Source organism: Phyllostomus discolor, chromosome 7, assembly GCF_004126475.2.
Source record: "Phyllostomus discolor isolate MPI-MPIP mPhyDis1 chromosome 7, mPhyDis1.pri.v3, whole genome shotgun sequence".
In the NCBI taxonomy this organism is placed as follows: Eukaryota; Metazoa; Chordata; class Mammalia; order Chiroptera; family Phyllostomidae; genus Phyllostomus; species Phyllostomus discolor.
The window spans coordinates 81,343,359-81,362,608 of record NC_040909.2 but is presented as its reverse complement, the minus strand read 5'-3'; the positions used below and the strand labels follow the sequence as shown (position 1 = coordinate 81,362,608).

General features: G+C 41.6%; 1 protein-coding gene across 1 annotated transcript in view; it reads left to right on the top strand.

Moving 5' to 3' along the window:
• PAG1 (phosphoprotein membrane anchor with glycosphingolipid microdomains 1) overlaps window positions 1-18,352 on the top strand; it is a 131,190-nt gene extending 112,838 nt beyond the window's left edge. Inside the window, 4 exon segments of the mRNA XM_028519017.2 lie at window positions 1,898-2,493; window positions 4,522-4,581; window positions 9,952-10,116; window positions 10,119-18,352. Of these exon segments, the coding sequence (XP_028374818.1) occupies window positions 1,898-2,493; window positions 4,522-4,581; window positions 9,952-10,116; window positions 10,119-10,307 (1,010 nt within the window). The 3' untranslated portion in view covers window positions 10,308-18,352.
• The last annotated feature ends 898 nt before the right edge of the window (window positions 18,353-19,250 follow it).

Below are 19,250 nucleotides of genomic sequence, written 5' to 3'. Positions count from 1 at the left end.
TGCAAGAGATGACCACAAACTTAGCCCCTTAGAATGACATAAATAAAGGAACTTACTATTAATCAGTGTCGGCAGGGCTGCGTTCCTCCTGCAGGCTCTGGGGAAGTCTGTCTCCTTGCCTGATCCAGTTTCCAAGGCCCCAGCATTCCTCTTCCCTGCCTTTGCCTGTGCCCCACATTCTCTCCCACTGTCCTGCCTCCCTCTCTCACTTAGGGACCCTCATAATGATACCAGCCCACCTGGAAATGACACTGGCCCCCCTTGGAAATGACACTGGCCCACCTGGGTACCAGGCTGCTCTGGCCTTGTCAGCTCAGCTGAGAGTTCTGCATCCATAGTTCCTCCCATGCCCCCTAATGTCACATACAGGTTCCAGAGATTGGGACATGGACCCTTTGGGGGCCGTTATTTTGCCTGCAACACAGAGGCTGGCCATCTGCCTGAGATCACACAGTCAGTGCACTGAGGGTCTGTGTTTGAACCCAACAGTCTGCATCGTGAGCACGCCTTTAGAGCCACCCTACCGGCTGGCTGTCCCACCCTCAGGCTGCTCCCCAGACAGAAGGAACTCCTGTATTTGTACGGCACATTCTGGTTGACAGAGGCACTCACCCGGGCTAGGAGACTATCAGCCCACTCACTGACAAAGACACTGGGCACTCAGTGTTGACCCGAGTCTTTGCTCTGGTGCCCGTTGCCCGTTGACACTGTGACGCAGATGTCTAGACCCAGAAGGCAAATGTGCCCCTCCCACTGTGGTGACTTAGTATTCAGAACACTAGGGGTGGTGCGTTCAGAAGGTTGGAGCCCATCATTGTTTTTTTCCCAGATATCCCTGTGAGACACTGTCTCTAACCACAGCAAAGACAGATGCAATTTTGTTTTAGCATTGTATTCATTCATTCTCTCATTTAGTTTTTCAGGCAAAAACATCATGGTGCCTGCCACATGCCAAACACACCCTGGGCCCTAGTGGTCTTAGAGAGTCCCAGTCTAGCCAGTAAAAACAGTGGGCTAAAAATGTTAAGTTATAAATGCACTCACACATAAAGAGTATATATCACATGCAAGGAATATATTAGATAAAGAGCATACGAGATGAACACATGCATGGGTAGAGACGCATGAATACATATTAAAACATGCATCTCTACCTACATACCCTGACACATTTCACACCTATGTATCAAGACTGTGCAATGGAGACACGGCACTGAGTGATGTCGTCTGCCAGGTTAGTGCTAGGAGGGCCAGCTCCTGCTGACCGGTGGACCTGTGGGAATCCAGGCCACAGTGAGCTCTGAGCACCCTCTGTAAAGGGGTGACAGTGGCTCCACAAGCAACATTCTTGTGGCCAGCAAAGGATTTCACATTGGAGTTTTCTAATTTGAGTGTAAATGAGGGGTAGGGAGACCTTTAAAGGTCTCTTTGTGACACTGAGGGCATATTTTTGACCCATCATCCTCATGACGTCTGCCAAACACAGTGTCCTTTGAGAGGGGATGGCCAGCAATTATCCCCTCCGAACAGGGAGGCCAATAGGGCCAGGGAGAGTGGCCACCAGACACTCCCGTCTTTGGGCTGCTGAGCCTTTCACTGTGTGGCCCCGTGAATGTCACTCTCAAGCTCTGGGCATACAAGGTCTCTGCCTCAAGGGTCCCATCAGAAGTATCAAGAGAAAGTGAAAGTAACTGGGAACCAAATGTGCAGCCAAGACAACTTATTAAATACTGTGTTGGAAAGATGTGATTGAAGTAAGAATGTCAGCTAACAATCGGAACATCTGTAATTTGCAGCCAAGAGTCAAACACAGATAAGCCCGTTGACATTATACATGATCTGAGTCCCTGAAACAGTTATTCCAGGAATTGTGTTTCTCCCCTTACTTCTGCTCTAGTTGTCTCAGAAGACAGCACCGTGACCTGCATGCAACATTATGAGGAGGTCCAGACCTCGGCCTCTGACCTGTTGGATTCTCAGGACAGCACAGGGAAACCCAAGTGTCACCAGAGCCGGGAACTGCCCAGAATTCCTCCAGACAGTGCGGTGGGCACAATGGTTAGTGCAAGGAGCATGGATGGAGACCCAGGGGTGGGGACAGAAGGGCCATATGAAGTGCTCAAGGACAGCTCGTCCCAGGAGAACATGGTAGAGGACTGCCTATATGAAACCGTCAAGGAGATCAAGGAGGTGGTTGCAACTGCACCCCCAGGCAAAGGCCCCAGTGGCCAGTTCAAGGTGACCTGTGCTTTGAAGGAGCTCCCAGCCGAAGGCAGAGCCGACTTTGCTGAATATGCCTCTGTGGACAGGAACAAAAAGTGCCAGCAAAGCATGAATGCAGACAATGTTCTGGAAGCTTCCCATGATCCAGAAGAGGAAGCCCCACCACCAGTCCCTGTTAAACTTCTGGATGAGAATGAGAACCTTCAAGAGAAGGACAACAGAAAGGCAGGAGAAGAAAGTGCCCCAGAAGGGACTCGTGACAGCAACAAGGTGAGTTCTGACATTGTTTCATGTGCTTTTATCACGGTAGAAATCTAGCAAACCTGGGCATTTTTCAGGTGCATTGTTTGGGGAAATACATACAAACAGGTTCGGATTTGGTGAATGGTAAAAGCTATTTTGGCGTAAGCTGTGTTTGACTTTTTCCCCTTCAGGTAGTAAAAGACCAAACTCTTGTGTTTATAAAATATTTCTCCCTGGGCAGCTTGCCTGAATATTTTCCAATTTTTACATCATGTCGAATTGGGGCCACATGTTGTTTTCTTTCTTTTGAAAACCAATAGTTAAGGAGACTAGACTCAGCCGCTCATTTAGTCTCTTCAGTTTGCTGTCATCTCCAGCGGTGAGGTGACTCCTATCCATTCCAGATCCCAGACATCAAAGCAAGGAACATACACAAGAAAAGGAACTCATAGGTGCCACTGGTTGTGTCTGATTAAGCATAATCTTTTATATAAATCAAGTAAGAGATTTTATTTTGCAATGATTTCTAAACAATAACCTGTACCTCAAGTTTAGATAGTCAGCAAAGCTCTAAAATATATTAATGATCCTTAAGCCTTCTCTGCGTGTCCATGATGCGATGTATGAGCCACAATAGTTTGAAATTCTCGTCTCCAGCTGTCCCTCTTTCCTTGGGGTTTAACTAGTTTCAGTCTTCTCTAGGCTGAGTTCTGTGTCCTTAGTTCTGCCCATGCCCCCTAACATCATATACAGGCTCAAGGGGTTGAGACGTGGGCCCTTTGGGGGCCGTTATATCTAATTTCTATTTTCTACAAAGGAAAAAGCAAGGTTGCTTCTCAGGTTTTAGTAGGAAGGCCAGGGAAGGGTTAGTCCATCAATAGTAGCCTTCAAACTATCTGGAGTTCATGGTCAAAAGGTGGACCCTAGCTAAGATTATATGGGCTACAGCAAGTAAGTCATTGTAGTATTTCCTCTTTTTGTCTTATCTATGAAATCAGTTGTTGAGAGCACCAATGAAAGTGAACATAATCGTAAAATACAAAAACAGTTTAATTTTCTGACCTTCATATTACCAAAGATAATAAAACAAATGGGAAGTTTATGCTGCCTAAAGCCATTAAAACTTTTTTCCACAAGGGTTGAGTTCTCCAGTGACCAGGAAGGGAACTGAGTATTTATAGTAGTGTTATGATGCTGGCTCTGGGGTCTACACTCCATAGAGCAGAAAGGAAAGACACAAGGAAAAGCAGACATTTAAAAAAGGGGGTTGGAGCCAACAGCAGGGAAGGATTGTTGGAACTGGGTTCTGGAAGGGGTGCACTTGAAGGGTGAGAGCTGGTCTGAAGGGGCTGCCGAGGAGTTGAGATGGTGCAGTGGCTATGGGCTGTTGTTTAGGGCATGAGAAGGTCCGGGCTGTGGCCCAGAGATGAGCAGTGAGGACAGGTGGAGGAGGGCAGTGTGGGGAGGTCAAGGAACTAAAGAGCAAGGTTTGAAAGGATTCATATTTGTTGAAATCAGGAAGCTTTAATGTAGGCAGGAGGTGTGTTAGAGAGAGAATCAGTGAACCAGGAGCCAGAATCACTGAGCACTGGGGCCAGGAGCAGATCACAAAACGTGAGTGGATTTCTCCATTAGCTGTGAGAAGTTTCTACGTGACTTAAGAATCTTCCTGGTGACTCACGCAAACTGTAGAAATACAAAATTCAGGCACTCCATAAAAAACACAATTTACTTTATCATCAGTTGTTCATTGATGATCAATCAGTGACAATTAGAATTTAAACAGTAGTCTATTGGACTTATTTGTACCTACAGATTCAAATACAAAAATCAGAAGATATTTCTCTACTACTACTGGGTATTCCAAAACAACACACAATACAGTTTTATGTGTTTATTCCTTTGGTGCTTTACATAATTTTATTGTAGAAAATAATTTATTTCCTAAAAGTCATTTCAAAACATTTTAATACATAGATGTATCAAAACATACATGAAAGAAAATTTGGATATTGACTGTACCCCACCTTCCCTTGGTTCCTGTGTTTCTAACAGAGATTTAGTTCCCTGTCATATAAGTCCCGTGAAGAAGACCCAACTCTTACAGAAGAAGAGGTAAGTCTTGTTTTTAATCATAGGAAAACCCCTATACTAAAGAACAGAGCATCCCTCCTTGAATAAACACACTGTCACATGACCCTTTGTCCAAAAAATCTAAAATGCTCTCTGAAGCATATGTCTGTCACTCAGGGTTCAGACATTGGCTCTGTAATGGCTCAGATGGAGTCACTGGCAGATGGGATGGACAGGTCAGCTATGTAAAGGACACTGAGTGGGAAAAAGGAAGCAGGAAAAAATCAAGAAGGGAGGGGGGGAGGAAAGAGGAATGAGAAGAGAGGGATTTAGGTATGGGAGTTCAGTCAGCAGTCTGGAAGTCCATGTGAGAAGGAAATTCATCATGGGTTGGAAAATATAGGAAATTGGTATAAGGAAGGGGAGGTGTTGATGCAGGCCCAGAGACTAAGGCAGCCCTTGTCCTTAGAGAATGTTGGAGGCAGAGAGCTGGGAACTTCAGGACATGCAGTTCCAGGCTGGGCCAGGCCAGATGTATAGCCAACAAGGAAGGATTGCAGGTTCTCCCAACCACCAGGGCTGAAAAATCACTGAGCAAACTTCAATGGAGTGTGAACATTGTAAAAGCCATTGTGTATGTTACTGTCAAGCTAGGCTTCAACATAGAGCTGGGTGCCTTCATTGATCTGGTGGCAAGTGGCTTCTATGTGGACTCCTTTGCACAGTAAATTTTGTCCATGTACAAGAGTGATGTACATATGCAGATGCATCACCTCCTGTATTGGGCAGAGTGGAGGCCTGAAATACGCAGACATTGCATCTCCACATGGAAAGTTCAAGGAGCAGAAGCATTTGTCATGGGTGGTGCTGCCCATTCTCCAGGAGTCCTCCCCAGGGCAAGGACCTGCCATCTAGCCTCCTGGTTGCAGAAGCCACATCCATAGCAGTCATCCTTGACACCCCATCTTCCTCACCATCCTCAGATGCAGCCAGCAGCCACATCCCTTCAGTTCCACCTCCAAACAGTGGTTTTGATGTGTGCCCCATCTCCATCCAACAGCGCCCTCCTGCCAGGGCCCAGGGCAGCTCCCTGGCCTCCCTCCAGCATTTTTCACCCTGTTCCACAGCCACTCCTTTGGGGAAAAGAAAATAGAATATATAAGAGATCTGGAGACAAATCCTATGTAAAATAAACCAAGACCATGTAAAATATTAAATTACCTTCCTTCTTACCTTACATTTGTTCATGGCTTTTGAAAATAGGACCTAGTTATACTGTTGAATTTTTATCATGAAATAAAGAACTATGATTCATGTGTATTCATTTGAGGAAGAAGACTTAAGAAAAATAAACGTGAAAGTCATTTATCTCTTTTTGTGTGTGATGTCAGACAGGTCAGACTGAAACTGAGACCTGAGTCAGAAGTCACCCCACTGTAAGGGAATGACAAGAAAGGGTTGGTTATCAAAAGCAGAGAAATGGGAACTAGGAAGAGAGTGATTTATGAGAACATAACAATTTACAGACTGAGTAATAAAAATGAAAGATTTTGAATAGAAAAATTGCAAAGCTAAATACATTTTAAAGAGAAAAAATTCAAAGCTAAGGGCTTGAAGAGAAACCTTATACAAAAAGAAACATTAGTCATAGAAGACATATTCAAAATGGATATTAGGAGACTTGAGGAATTTTTATAAGAGAATTTACAATGACACCCTCTGCACATTAGGTACATGCCCAGAGGTAATATTAAGTTGCCAGTTAATGGGAGAGCCTGTAATTTTTTTAGAAAGAGTATTTCTTCCATGGGGCAGGAACTTGAGGAAAACAACAGAGCCAGTGTTGAGAAGCTAGCTTACACCTTTACAGTCCAGGGGAAGGTGGGTCCCTCCTCCATGCCCCTGAGGGTGAGAGTGGACATCAGCTGTGCTGGCCCCTCACCACTGTCACCCACAATTCACCCCTTTGTAATCTGTCCGCATTTTGGCTTGGACTACTTTTCAGATGAAAAAGTTCCATATGTTTGCACTTCATTATGAAAAGCAGACACTTTTTTTTTATTCTTCCTAAATTCAAAGAAATTATGGCCTCATTCTGAGACTCATTTTCCCATTAAAACCTCCAAGGTGAAATGTTCATTGAGTAGTCATCAGAATGGTCAGATCACCATGGCCAGAGTTGGCCAAAGATGAGTTCTGTCACTAAATCTTTGGATCATCATGGCCTGGCAACAGTGAGCAAGCCGTCATGATGCAAACTACCAACTCTCACGTGTCAGGCAGACCTTGAGAAGCTGGAACTGGTGAGGCCAGCTGGAGCTCCATCCACAGCATGTGGCAGTGTGGAAGAAGGAAAAGCTTGCTCCACACTTGCAAAACCGAGCGTCTGTCAGGAAGCATGTTCATTTATTTCCCAGTTGTTTGGATAAATCAGTCACTGTGGCCAAGATGTGTACGGGTAATGAAGGCTGTGTTTACTTATTTACAACCATGATTTTTAACAATAAAATAATTCCCCAGATAATCTCTTAATCAGTATATCTATTCTAGCATTACCAATGAAAATTAAATCACTCTCAACTTTAAAGAATATATGGAATGTGTTATTAGTGACACCAAGTAGTTGTGCTTGGAAAAGAGCCTGCTCCTCACATAAGAAAGAGCGTTACCATAATTGTCTCTAATTTCATTTCTGAGTTGGTTGGTTGCAAATAAGAATGAATTTGCCCACTAAAGAAACTTCACCTTGTTGTAAGTATTTACTTAACCAACTGTATGCAATGAAATCAAATAGACCATACTCTTACAAAAATATGTGTACTGCTGAGCAGAACCCAGGACTCTGCTTCTGACTATGCAGGAAAGTGGATCAAAGTCCAATTCAGTGGTTGTCACGTGAGCAATAGAATCTGGGCTCTACCTAGGCCTGGAGTTTCTGACTCAATGGTTCCAGGATCAGAATTTGCCTTTCTCTTAAATTTCTACGTCCTTCTGCACCTGGTTCAAAGCCCACAGTTTGAAAACCACTCATCTAGTACCTGTTTTCTGCCTTTTTTTATAAAGCAGTAGAGCACCTTTTCAGGTGAAATATCCTTCTGATATAGAAATAAAATGAGATGCAATGTGTGGTCAGGTCCCGGGGGCCTTGAGCTGCCCGCCTACCCTCTCTCATACCCTCAGTAGCCTGGAAAGAACCAAGTTTTCATGGAACTGTGCTAACAGGACTAGTCTACTTACAAAATTGAAGGTAATCTGCATAACTGCTCCCTAGTAATGTACTGCAGGATTAGTACGAACAATAAAGAACCCAATTCTGGGGATTTGTCTGAGGGGAATGAAATCACTATCTCAAAGAGATACCTACACCCCCATGTGCATTGCAGCATTATTCACAACAGCCAAGATGTGGAAGCAACCTCAGTGTCTGTCAACAGATGAGTGGATAAAGAAAATTTTATTTTATATATGTGTAAAAGATATATATATATATATATATAAGGTGACAAATAGAGATATTTATTAAAGAAGATACAAGATACAAGAAACATTGTACTTAAGACAGTGATGCCTCAGTCGCCTTCAGAGTAAGCACCTTGGGACCTCACACAGTTCTCCCAGTATTTCTTCCACGGTTCAAAACACTCAACAAAATCCTTTGTTGGAATCACCATCAGCTGCCCCATCATATTTTCTGAATTTCACCAACGCTGAAATCTCTTCCCTTTCAAAGGTGATTTTAGTTTTGCAAAAAGCCAGATATCACAGGGCACCAAATCTGGGCTGTAGGGGAGCTGAGTCACCTGAGTGATCTGATGTTTCACCAAAAAATTCTGCATGAGACATGATGCATGAACAGGAGAGTTGTGATGAAGCTTCCAATCCCCAGTTGCCCATTGCTACAGCCGTTTTTGTAATATTATATCTCTCAGCTGACAAAGAACATTAAGGTGGTACTCCTCGTTTGGCCTGGAGGAGCGTAGTTGTGATAGACAACACCTTCCCAATCAAAGAACACAGTTATCATGGTCTTGATCTTGCTGCAATTTTGCTGTACCTTCATTGGGTGTGGAGAACCAGGTGACATCCATTAGGACAACCGGGCCTTAGTTTCCTGATCCTATGCATAGTCATAGACCCATGATTCATCTCCAGTTATGACCTTGAAGAAATCTGGTTCATTGGTGGTGATTTGAATCAAGTCAATAGAAACTTCAGCACGATGTTCCTTCTGCTCTGGTAGCAGAAGCCAGAAAACAAATTTTGCCACAACACGTTTCAGGCCAAGATCCTGCATCAAAATCTTGGACACAGGATTCGTAGTTTTTGGAATCCCCAGATCACCTTCTGGTTTTCACACTGTCAGTCCCCAACCTTTGTTGATTGCAGCCTGTAAACATTCAACGATCTCAGGTGTTCTGCTTTTTCCAGGCCTTCCAGAATGTGGATCCCTTTCAACAGAGACTGTCTTTGAAGGATTTGTGCCACACTATTATTTGCACTGCACTCATTGCATTGTCCCTGAAAGCCTTCTGAATCATCTGAATAGTTTCTGCAGAGGAATGTTCAAGCTTATCACAAAATTTGATGCAGATTCATTGCTCTGCTTGCTCAGTCATTTTGAGTGTGACAGCCACACAGTACACATTCTCACTCAAAGTCATCTACCTCCCCCACTGACTAATACAGTGAAGTCGTCATTGTTCATGCATGTGCACTCCAGTCCACTCTCCTTGGCTGTCAGGTTACATTGATGTCGTGCAAACCATTCTTGTTATATTAACAATGACTGGGCCTTTTCCAAACAGACCTCATACATACACAATGGAATATTATTTAACCATTAAAAAGAAGTAATTCCAGCCAGTTGTGCCCTTGAGGGCACTATGCCAATTGAAATTAGGCAGACAGGGAAAGATGGATATTTATGTACTCAAATATATATGGAATCTAATAAAAGGCTGATATCATAGAAATAGAGGGTAGGCTGCTGGTGGCCAGGGGCTGGAGGTAGGGGAGAAATGGGGAGACATTGGTCAAAGGGTACAAACTTCCTACTATAAGATGGACAAGTTCTTGGATCTAATGTCCAGCATGGGGCTAGAGTTAATGATACTGTAGCATAGTTTATACTCAAAATTATTGAGACTACAGCTTAACTGTATCACCAACACCCTAAAAATGGTAACATGGTAATTATTTGACAGTATGGGTGCATATCAAATCATCATGCTGTACACCTTAAATTTACCTATGTTGTATGTCAATCATATCTCAATAAAGCTGAGGAGGGAGGGCAATCTGGTCAAAATTCTTAAAGGGACACACACTCGGGAATGCTAACTATCTAGCTTGTCACTGAAAGGTGAGATCAAGCTTGAAGCTTTTTTATTTGATTTTGCCTTTGTTTTCTAGATCTCAGCCATGTATTCATCTGTAAATAAACCTGGGCAACCTGGGAATAAATCAGAACAGTCCCTTAAAGCACCAGAGTCCAGCTCAGGAGCTGTTCAGAGGCCCCTGTCTTCCTGTAATGACCTCTATGCGACTGTTAAAGACTTTGAGAAAACTCCAACAGCATCAGCATGATTCCACAGGCAGGGAGACCCCGGGAGGAGCCTGAGCCTGACTACGAGGCAATCCAGACTCTGAGCAGAGAGGATGAAAAGGCCATCCTGGAGACAAGTGGCCACTGTGGCCCCTGTCCAAAGGAGAATGACTACGAGAGCATTGGGGACTTGCAGCAATGCAGAGATGTCACCAGGCTCTAGAAACTCAGAAGACAGCCCCTGAGAGCCTAGGACCATCTGGTAGGGGACGAGAAGAAGACACAGAGCAGTCCCTTCCACTTTACATGCTGCTTTGATGACTAAGGACAGTGAAGCTGCCTGGAGTTTGGGAACAGGAAGGTGCATACCTGGCTGCCAGGCACTGCCACACCCAAGCACAGTCCTCATGTCCCCACATCCTCGGGACAGGTTCCAGCTGTCAGCAGAGGAACCACAACTCCACCTGCCTAAATACTGCCGTTCAGAAGAGCCAGGTTTCCTTCCTTCCTTCTTTGGTTGCTGTCTGCTATTTCCCCCCTTGAAATCTCCCCATTTCTACTGGTTCATTCCAAGGAATTTCACCCAAAGGGCTTGGCCTCTGCCTTCAGTATAGGTGTTTTCAGATGGTAAGAAACTGTGGTTGCTGGTACTGTCAGATGCCCTCTCAAGGGTCTTGAGTCTTCATGCCTTCTGATACAGACACTCCACATCAGCAGCTTCTCCCAAAGGATTTGAAGTCATTTTTAGATGCTTTATTTTATTTTTCTAGTCAAAACAATTTTCCTCCCAGTATTTGGAACTTCAAAATCTTTGAAGTATTTGTGGTGAACGCTGCGGTACTACTGTACTTGTTTTAGCCCAGGGCCCATTCCTCCAAAACAGAGAGCCTTAATGTCTATGTCGGGACACAGACCTCACGCCTGGACAGCCCACGACGGCCGCCTCCGACTGGCTGTGGACTTGAATGTGTGTTTCCCATGATCTGTGAGGCCACACCAGCAGCATGAGTTCCATAAATTAACTGCTGCCCTAAGGTAATCTAGCTGAGATTAAAATGTAAACATTTATTTTTGTTATATAAATTTATAAGATGTTTTATGTTTAATGCCTAATTTCTAGAAAGTGCCAGAAAAATGTATATTAACTATTTTGATTTTATGTACAATGATTTATACTTTCATTTTGAAAAGACACCTTAAAGCACATAAGCTAGGAAGTTACAAATCATTATTATCATTTTTCTAACCAAGTGTTTAAAACACTGAAGGTTTTTAAAGACTCAAACTTGTCAAATGGTACTTGGAGCTCTTGATCGAAATCATCTAGCTCTCAGAGAAATCAGTGGAATGATCATAAATGATCATTTTCAGTGGTTTGTGATGGGAAATATTGAAGAATTTGAAGTGGTAAAATGGAAAGAAGAACAAAATCTAACTAAGGGTGACTGTGCATTACTCATGAAGGTATAAATAATTCTTAAGATTTGGTTACATTTTGAAGAAAATGATGAATTGCAAATACAGTATTTGCGAGTACTGGACTACATAATTTTTTCCCTCCATTTTACAAAAATCAGTGTTTGTAGTAACTCAGATTGAAAATAAGCCTGGTCTGAATTTAATCATCTCTTTAGATTTTATAAGGCCAACTTTGGGAAAGTTACTCACTTTTCACTTTAAAAGGAACCCGGTCATTACAGTGTGGGATACAGAAAGGGAGCTGTCTATACTCTTAAAGGGAAAACAGAGAGACAAGCAATTATTCCACACCGCTGGGGTATCTGTGACTTTTCAGATTGCACCACCTTGCTGTCATCACTTGTTATGACAAAGAATGTGATTGGGAGGGGGAAGCATTTGAAAACTCTAGGGACTGGATGCTCACTGACACTCAGTAAGGTGTTTTCCATCCCTCACACTCTCGGCTTGGTTTGTGACTGCTCTGCAATATGTTCCTGAAATTGTGAAGCGAGCTCTCTTCACGCACACTGGTTGTCATTTTTCACTCAGCCTGGTCACTTGCTTCAAGAGTCCGTGTGCACAAGCACCATCATCACTGATTAGAAGATAATGGCAGAATTCCCTCAGATTAGGGAGTTACCCAGATGGTACGAGACCCTTGCCCTCTGAATTTACTTCCTAAATAAGCACTGTTTTTGCTTGGTACTTTTCACTGCTAATATTAATGAGTTTGACCCAGCCATCCCTGTGTCATGGGGTTCCTTTAGTGTATGGTGAGAGCCATGCCCTATGGCCCCCCTAGCACTGTGCCTGCAGCATCATGTCCTTCGGGAGTGCCTGACCGTTTGAAAGTTTACTGTATTTTATGTTTTATTTATTGCCAGGGAAGTGGGAAGTGAGTATCATCTGTAAAGTATAAAAACCACCTAAAGAGAGAAGCTCTTTATAAATAGTCATAGCCTCTTGAAATTCCATTATCATCAGTTTCCCCCAGAAGCATTGAAATGCAGGCTGTGCAGTACAGCCAGAAAATGTGCACTGAAGTATCTCTCTTCATTCGAGATCTGGCGCTAAAAATAAGCTGGAATACAAAGTGTTATAGGTTTACTTTAAAGGGAACTATAAGGTCCTCCAGTACAGATTCTGAAAAATGAGGGATAGCAGAGCCTCAGAGCATTGGAGACGTGGCTTCCAGACATGGCTCTGTTCTGTTGACCACTGGCACCTGAGTGAAGGATGTTTATTGATGTGTCATCACTGTTTGACCTTATATGCAGTGTTTCATAAATGCCATCACTTTTGCTGTATTTGTCAAAAATTTGTGCTGCATTGTTTGAATTGGACAAAAGCCTACAGCTTCTTTCAAAAGGGGTTTCATTTTGAGTTAAATGCTATAGTTTAAATGTACGAAAGGTAGTTACCAAAAAAAAAAAAAAAAAAGAACTATCTGTACCTTTAAAAGTCAATTTTGACATCTGACATCCATATTATACATTCCATTATAATAACCTAGGTTAGTGAAATCATACAAAAAGATAAAAATAAGTTTTAGGCAAGTCTTTTTTTCCTCATATAAATCAGAATTATAAACTTCTTTTGCCTAAAAGTAGGATTTTTGTCCTTGTTCAAAAATTTTTAAAGTTTAGTAGACTTTTTTTCTACTGCTTTTACTATTTCCCAAATTCAGTCAACAGGGAAGTGTAGCCTGTTTTATGCAAAATGTTTGTGGAAATTTTAAATTTGAAAAAAAGTAATTTTTGTAGAGTAATTTTTGTTCCTACCCTGCACTCAATTACATCATTAGTTCTAGGAAAGCTTTTGAAGCTCTCCTTTTTGGGAAAAGGCAATTACTGATTTATTTGCCCTCAGAATCTAAGAGTTAATTCAAATTGAGAGCTAACTAACAGTAGGAAGGCAACATCAAGAAATAAAACTTAACCTCAGCATGTCACTGGCTTTGTTTCTTATATGTATTTTCATTTTTCTAGTTAGAGCATTTACTCACTTTAACCAGTAACAAATCGTATATATATATATATATATACACACACACAGGTATACACATATATACACATATATCTTCTGGTGCTTAATTCATTAGGACATGTCCTATTATTCTATTAAGTATTTTGAATGTTTATTTTACTAGTATGAAGACTATCGTAATAAAAGCAGAAAAGAAACAACAATTTTTCAATACTTTTCATTTGGTATTTATAAGAAAACCTTCTTAAGTTGCTCTCATTTAGTTTTCCTAATGAATTAATTCAGATTTTAAATTGTTTCCATAATTCTAGCTGAAGAGCCATGGTATTTTAAATAGTTTTATTATCTATGTGACTCACTGTATATTCAGCCTCATGAGAGGAGATGTGAACAGGTGTCTCAGGTATTGGAGAGGCGACCTGGCCAGAAGCTACAAGAGCCACGTGAGCTGGATGGGGCCACAGCAGGATGACCACACCAGGTAGCAGAAGCAGAGCCTATTCTCATGTGGGGCCATTTTCTTTCATCCTCTTCAGAAACCAGAGAATCCATAAGTAGTGCTGGAGTCTGATGTAGAAAGTAACTGCTCTGAGCTGATAACCAAGCTGTAGTCACAGAGCTTCAGTGCGAGACTGCATGAGGACTTTGTGAATGAGTCAATGACAGTTTTCAGTGTTCCTTGTAAATGTGACTTCATGGGATCCGGTGATGCCATTCCCCTGAAAGTGTTGATGTCTGGTGCCTAGCCAGCTTCACTTTGGCTGCTGGAAGCCCCATAGGTACTGATGGATATTTCAAGGAAATCTTGACAGGCTCATTGTGCTGTGTAATTGAGCGAAGTTAAAGTGTAATATTTTCTGTTAATAAGTGACTGAGTGAAAATAGAAGCATGTGTCTGTAATAGCAAATATGGCTTCATTTGCAATGAAATTGAGATTCCTGGTCCTGTGGCAGTATTTTCTTGCTCTGTATTATACCTTTTCTTTGATACATTGTTTTTGACAGTGGCATTAGCCAGGTTGTACGCACTTAGAAAGTGTTTGACTTAGAGAGATCAGTCCAGAAACCGTGATAAATTACCAAAGTAAATTCAATGAAACCGTGATCCAGAAGAGAACATTCATAAGTGCTTTTTTTCTACTGTTCAAGTCCATGTTTATGTCCAGTCTCTATATAAAGTATTTTATTATTTTTCCAGGTTCTTTTATTTAACTAAGAAATGGTAGTTCAGATTCATCTTCATGACAGATGAAATGGGAAATGCAAGTTTTGTTAAAAAGGCAATTTTTTTAAGCATTCAATTTGGTAACCATTCTTTTTAATGCAGTTAGAGTAGATTTTTCATTGCTTACCACACACATATGAGTATTTTTAAAAACGTACTGAAGTTTGGGTGTCTCAAATCACCTTGTGTAATGGATTATAAAGGCTGGTAGTTGTTATTCCTCAGACTTCTGTTTGTTAAATATTTTTAATATTGTTTTAAATATTTTAATGTTATTACCTCTTAAATATTTGTGCTGTAATAATATGACTCACATGTTCAGGGGAAGTTTGAAATATAGGTAAACGTATAGGAATTTATATTTCATTGTCCATGCATTTTTTTCCTCATAAAAATAGTTCCCCCCAAAACTAACTTATTATCTGCTAGGCAGTCCCACAGTTTCAAAATACTCTTGCTCAAAAACAATTCATGACACTGAGGGAATTTGACTCAATGTGTCAAAATGTCTCTGTCATGGTCAAATTTTTAACTCACAAGAGTGAGAAGTTGTGCTGGGAATTTTTAAACCTTAGTTTTAGTCCAAAAATATCTCACATTGCCTTCCACAGCTTATAATTTTTTCCTCCCTGACTCTAGTCCTCTGAAGAAGCAGTTAAAAGATTGTGGGCAGGGAGGCACTATTTCTTCCAGTCTCGCCTGGGCTCCTCCTGCACAGAATACCTTTTGTCACTTTGCCCAGCACAACCTCTGGGCCTCTTCCCCACCCCAGTCCTTCCTAGTCTGCTGTTTCCAGGATGTCTTCTCTTGTCTATCTTCCCCAGTACCATTGACAGCCCTGCCTCTTGGCATAGAGCCATCTCAGCTCCAGGTGGTGAGCAGACAGCTCCACCCACCTCTTTCTCCTGCGTGGTGGGCTACCCAAGTGAAACCACAGACCAACCCGGGAAAGCAGATGCTAGTTGTGCTTTGTCATGAGCTTTGCTCAGCCAGGTACAGCGTTGCCCACATCTCTCATGAGAATGGTTCTCACTAAGGGGCCATGGAAAACAGCGTTTAAAAAATTGTGTTGAGTACTCAAACTCACAAATGCAGAAAAATTCTCACATGACCATGGTGTAACTGGTAAGCTCGCTGTTCCCCACAATGCACTGAGACAGTCCTATGTCTCCTAAAACTCCAGTTGAAGATCAGTCTTTGTGCAGTGGACCAATAGTTCCCTATAAAATGGAACACTGTTTATTTTAAAGGGGAAAAAAACCCTTTTTTGTCAGAAGTAATCATTTATAAAATAATCTGTTTTAGCCAGGTAGCTATTGCCCCCCCATCCTATGAAAGAAATACTTCTTGTGAGTTATGTTAGTTGTTACTAGTTTGAGCTACTCTCCCATGTCCTGAGGAAATGAGAGTGTTCAAGCATCTAACTGCAGTTACCAGACACTGAATAACCTGGATGTTCCTAGGCAAACTGATGTTTGGAGTGAGAAACCAACCAAGCTCCCTTTATGGATGAGCCCAGGTGAATGGTGCACAAAGGCTGCAGATCTCCCTCTCTGGACACCTAAGGATCCATCAGCATTAGTCTTGATAGTTTTGTTTAGTTTTGATTTTTGTAAGTTCACTCTAAGTAAATTTAACATCATAGTTATTATCTGAATGGATATTCTAGACCGTAATTTTTTTTCCAAATTAACAGAACAGATAGCTGCTCATTCTTTTTATGCATTTAATTTTTAAAAGTCCACCCAGTATAGTAGTTTGTCACCCTTAATAGGACAATTAAGGTGAAAAGAGAGACCAGCCTTTGCCCCTGGGGTCAGCACTCCAGAACTGTCTGGTCATAACATCTGGTTTTGTTTCCTTTTGTTTGTTTGTTTTTTTAACTCTACAAGTTGGAAACCATGAGTTTAAAACAAATTCTTTCCTTTTCCTTTCTTAAGCTTAGAAAATTTTTTAACGTTATTATATGTATTAATATGATTCACATGTTTGGTTAGGTCCCCACTGAGGTAGGAGAGGCTCTGGTGATAGACAGCAGCCACATTTCCTAAGCCAGGAGACTGACCCTAAGGTCTGATCTGCCTGTAAGGGACTCGAACATGCCCTTGACAAGTTTTTATGTATTTTAGTGTAAAACCCATAAATGAATCTGGCGTGGTGTTCGTGACCCATTCCACAAGCTTTCATACTTTTTAACAATTTGTGTGTGAACACAGGCTTCTCTTGTATTTCCTGGAGGGGTAACTAGAAAGCTGACTCCTGGGGGCTGCTCTACACTGCCTCCTGGTGTCCTGGAAAGCAGCTGCACAGTGATGCTTGCAAAGGTAGAAGCCAGGGGAAAATATCAGGAAAGCTGAATTTTATATTCACATTCACAGGCATTTGAGAGGGTCCCATATGCCTCAGATTTTGACACTTTAAAAAAAATTTTTTTTCTGAGTACCAACTACATACTTCATTCTGGGGCTGGGGGGTGGGAGGGCGGGGCTGGACCAGAAGTAAAATTTGAACTAAGGGATGTGGGCAAGGCTTCCTGCCCCTGTCTGATTATGTGTCTGGGAAATATATTATCCCAAATCTTTGTCCACCACTCTGAATCTCTTAAGGAGCAAGTGTAAGTAGGTATAAATGAGCAAGGCTATCTCAAAGATTTAAATTATTGCTTAGATATTTTCTTCTTTATAAATTCAGGAAATCAACCTGGTTTATAGCTAGCATAATATGGTTACTAAAACTATAATTTGTAGGTCACTAAATGCATCCTTTCAGATATTCATCTAAAGACTCCTGACTTTGTTTTAACTAAGAAAAGAAATTCCTCATAATGGAAAAACAAACCCAACAAAAAACTTCCACAAACTCTAGAACAGTGTAGCATCAGTCTAACATCTACCCCAGAATATGTGTTTCTTGTGTATAGTAGTAGTTCAACAACTTTTATGGGAGAAAAAAATGCAAACTTTTTATTTCTTGGAAATGTGGATTAAGGTGTTGAATTAAATTCTCAGAGGCAATAATTTAAAAAGAAGCATTGGTTTTGGAGACGAGCTCACAGCTCTATGGTCACTGTTCCAGCATTAACTTTACTATGTGACATTGAACAAATGAGTTAACTTCTCTGTGCCTCAGTTTCTCCATATACAAAGTGGAGATAATGATACCAACCATTGCCTACCTCATAGGGATGTTATGGAAACAAATGAGATAACATAGGGAAATACCAATGCTTTGAACTCTGGAAGGAAGGTGCTATATAAATTGATGTATTGTTTTTAATGATCCAATTATTATGTTTAGGGCTTAAACAATAGCAATACTGTTAGTCATGTTAAGAGTAAGTTTCAATTTGATTTATATATACAACTCTCTTCTGGGACCAGGTCTTGATCATTCATCCATGTATGGTACCTACAGACTGAAATGGTTATTTTTTTTTTCTGTGTTTCTGCCTGTAGTATTTTTATTCTGAATTTTCCCCAAAGGCTGGAGTCGAACTTCTAATATCTTATCGTTTACATGTAATGAACCTTATTCAAGCTATGTATAATTACATGTAAATAGCAGGTACATTGTAATTAAAGGCACTTATCAAATTGTCTTTGCTCTTTTTTAATTGCAATAAAGGCCAGTTTTATATAAAAGCTTGTTAAAATTCATTTGGTATTTGGGAAGATCAAGAGTGACTCATTTAGCCCTGGCTAGCTTGGCTCAGTTGGTTGGAGCATCGTCTCATAAATGTTGCAGGTTTGATTCCTAGTCAGGGTACATGCTTAGGTTGCAGTTTCACTCCCCAGTCAGGGCACATACAAGAGCAACCAATTGATGGTTCTCTCTCACATCGATGTTTCTCTCCCTTTCTCTCCCTCCCCTTCCCTCTCTCTAAAATCATTAACCATGTGCTCAGATGAGGATAAAAAATTTTTAAAAAATTGTATTGAAAAAGAGTGACTAATTTATATGCCCTCAGTGCATAACCACAGTTTGGGGATTTTAACCACTGATTCACCACCATGAAAAGAAGGAGGACGTGCCCAATGGCCACACTAGAGGATGTGGTAGCTGGGCTCTCAAACTCTGCAGAAAAGGTGCTGAGTTGGAGTCCCAGCTCCATGAAGACTTTGAGGAAGCTGTTGGGCTTCTCTGTGTCCCTGTGTCCACACAGGAAGTGAGGGACAAGAGTTGTTTTGGGACATCCAGGCAAAGGCTATCTTGCTTTCAAGCCCCTGCATTATTTCTCACCATGTGGGGAGAATTTCCCATCCTTTCCCAAAGCTGTTCCCATCTTCAAGTTGTGTAGAGTCTGTCCTGAATCCTGGATAGTGAACCAGCTTTCTCCACTGTGCTACCTGGGAAATTGAAGTTGTGTAGCCCATGGGCTGGCACAGTCTTCACAATGCTATGACAAGGCAGTACTGAACACATGTTTCTTAAGGGGAGTGGAGGAATCTGAGACTCTACTTAAGGTGGGCCAGACATACCCCATCCTTCATGTCA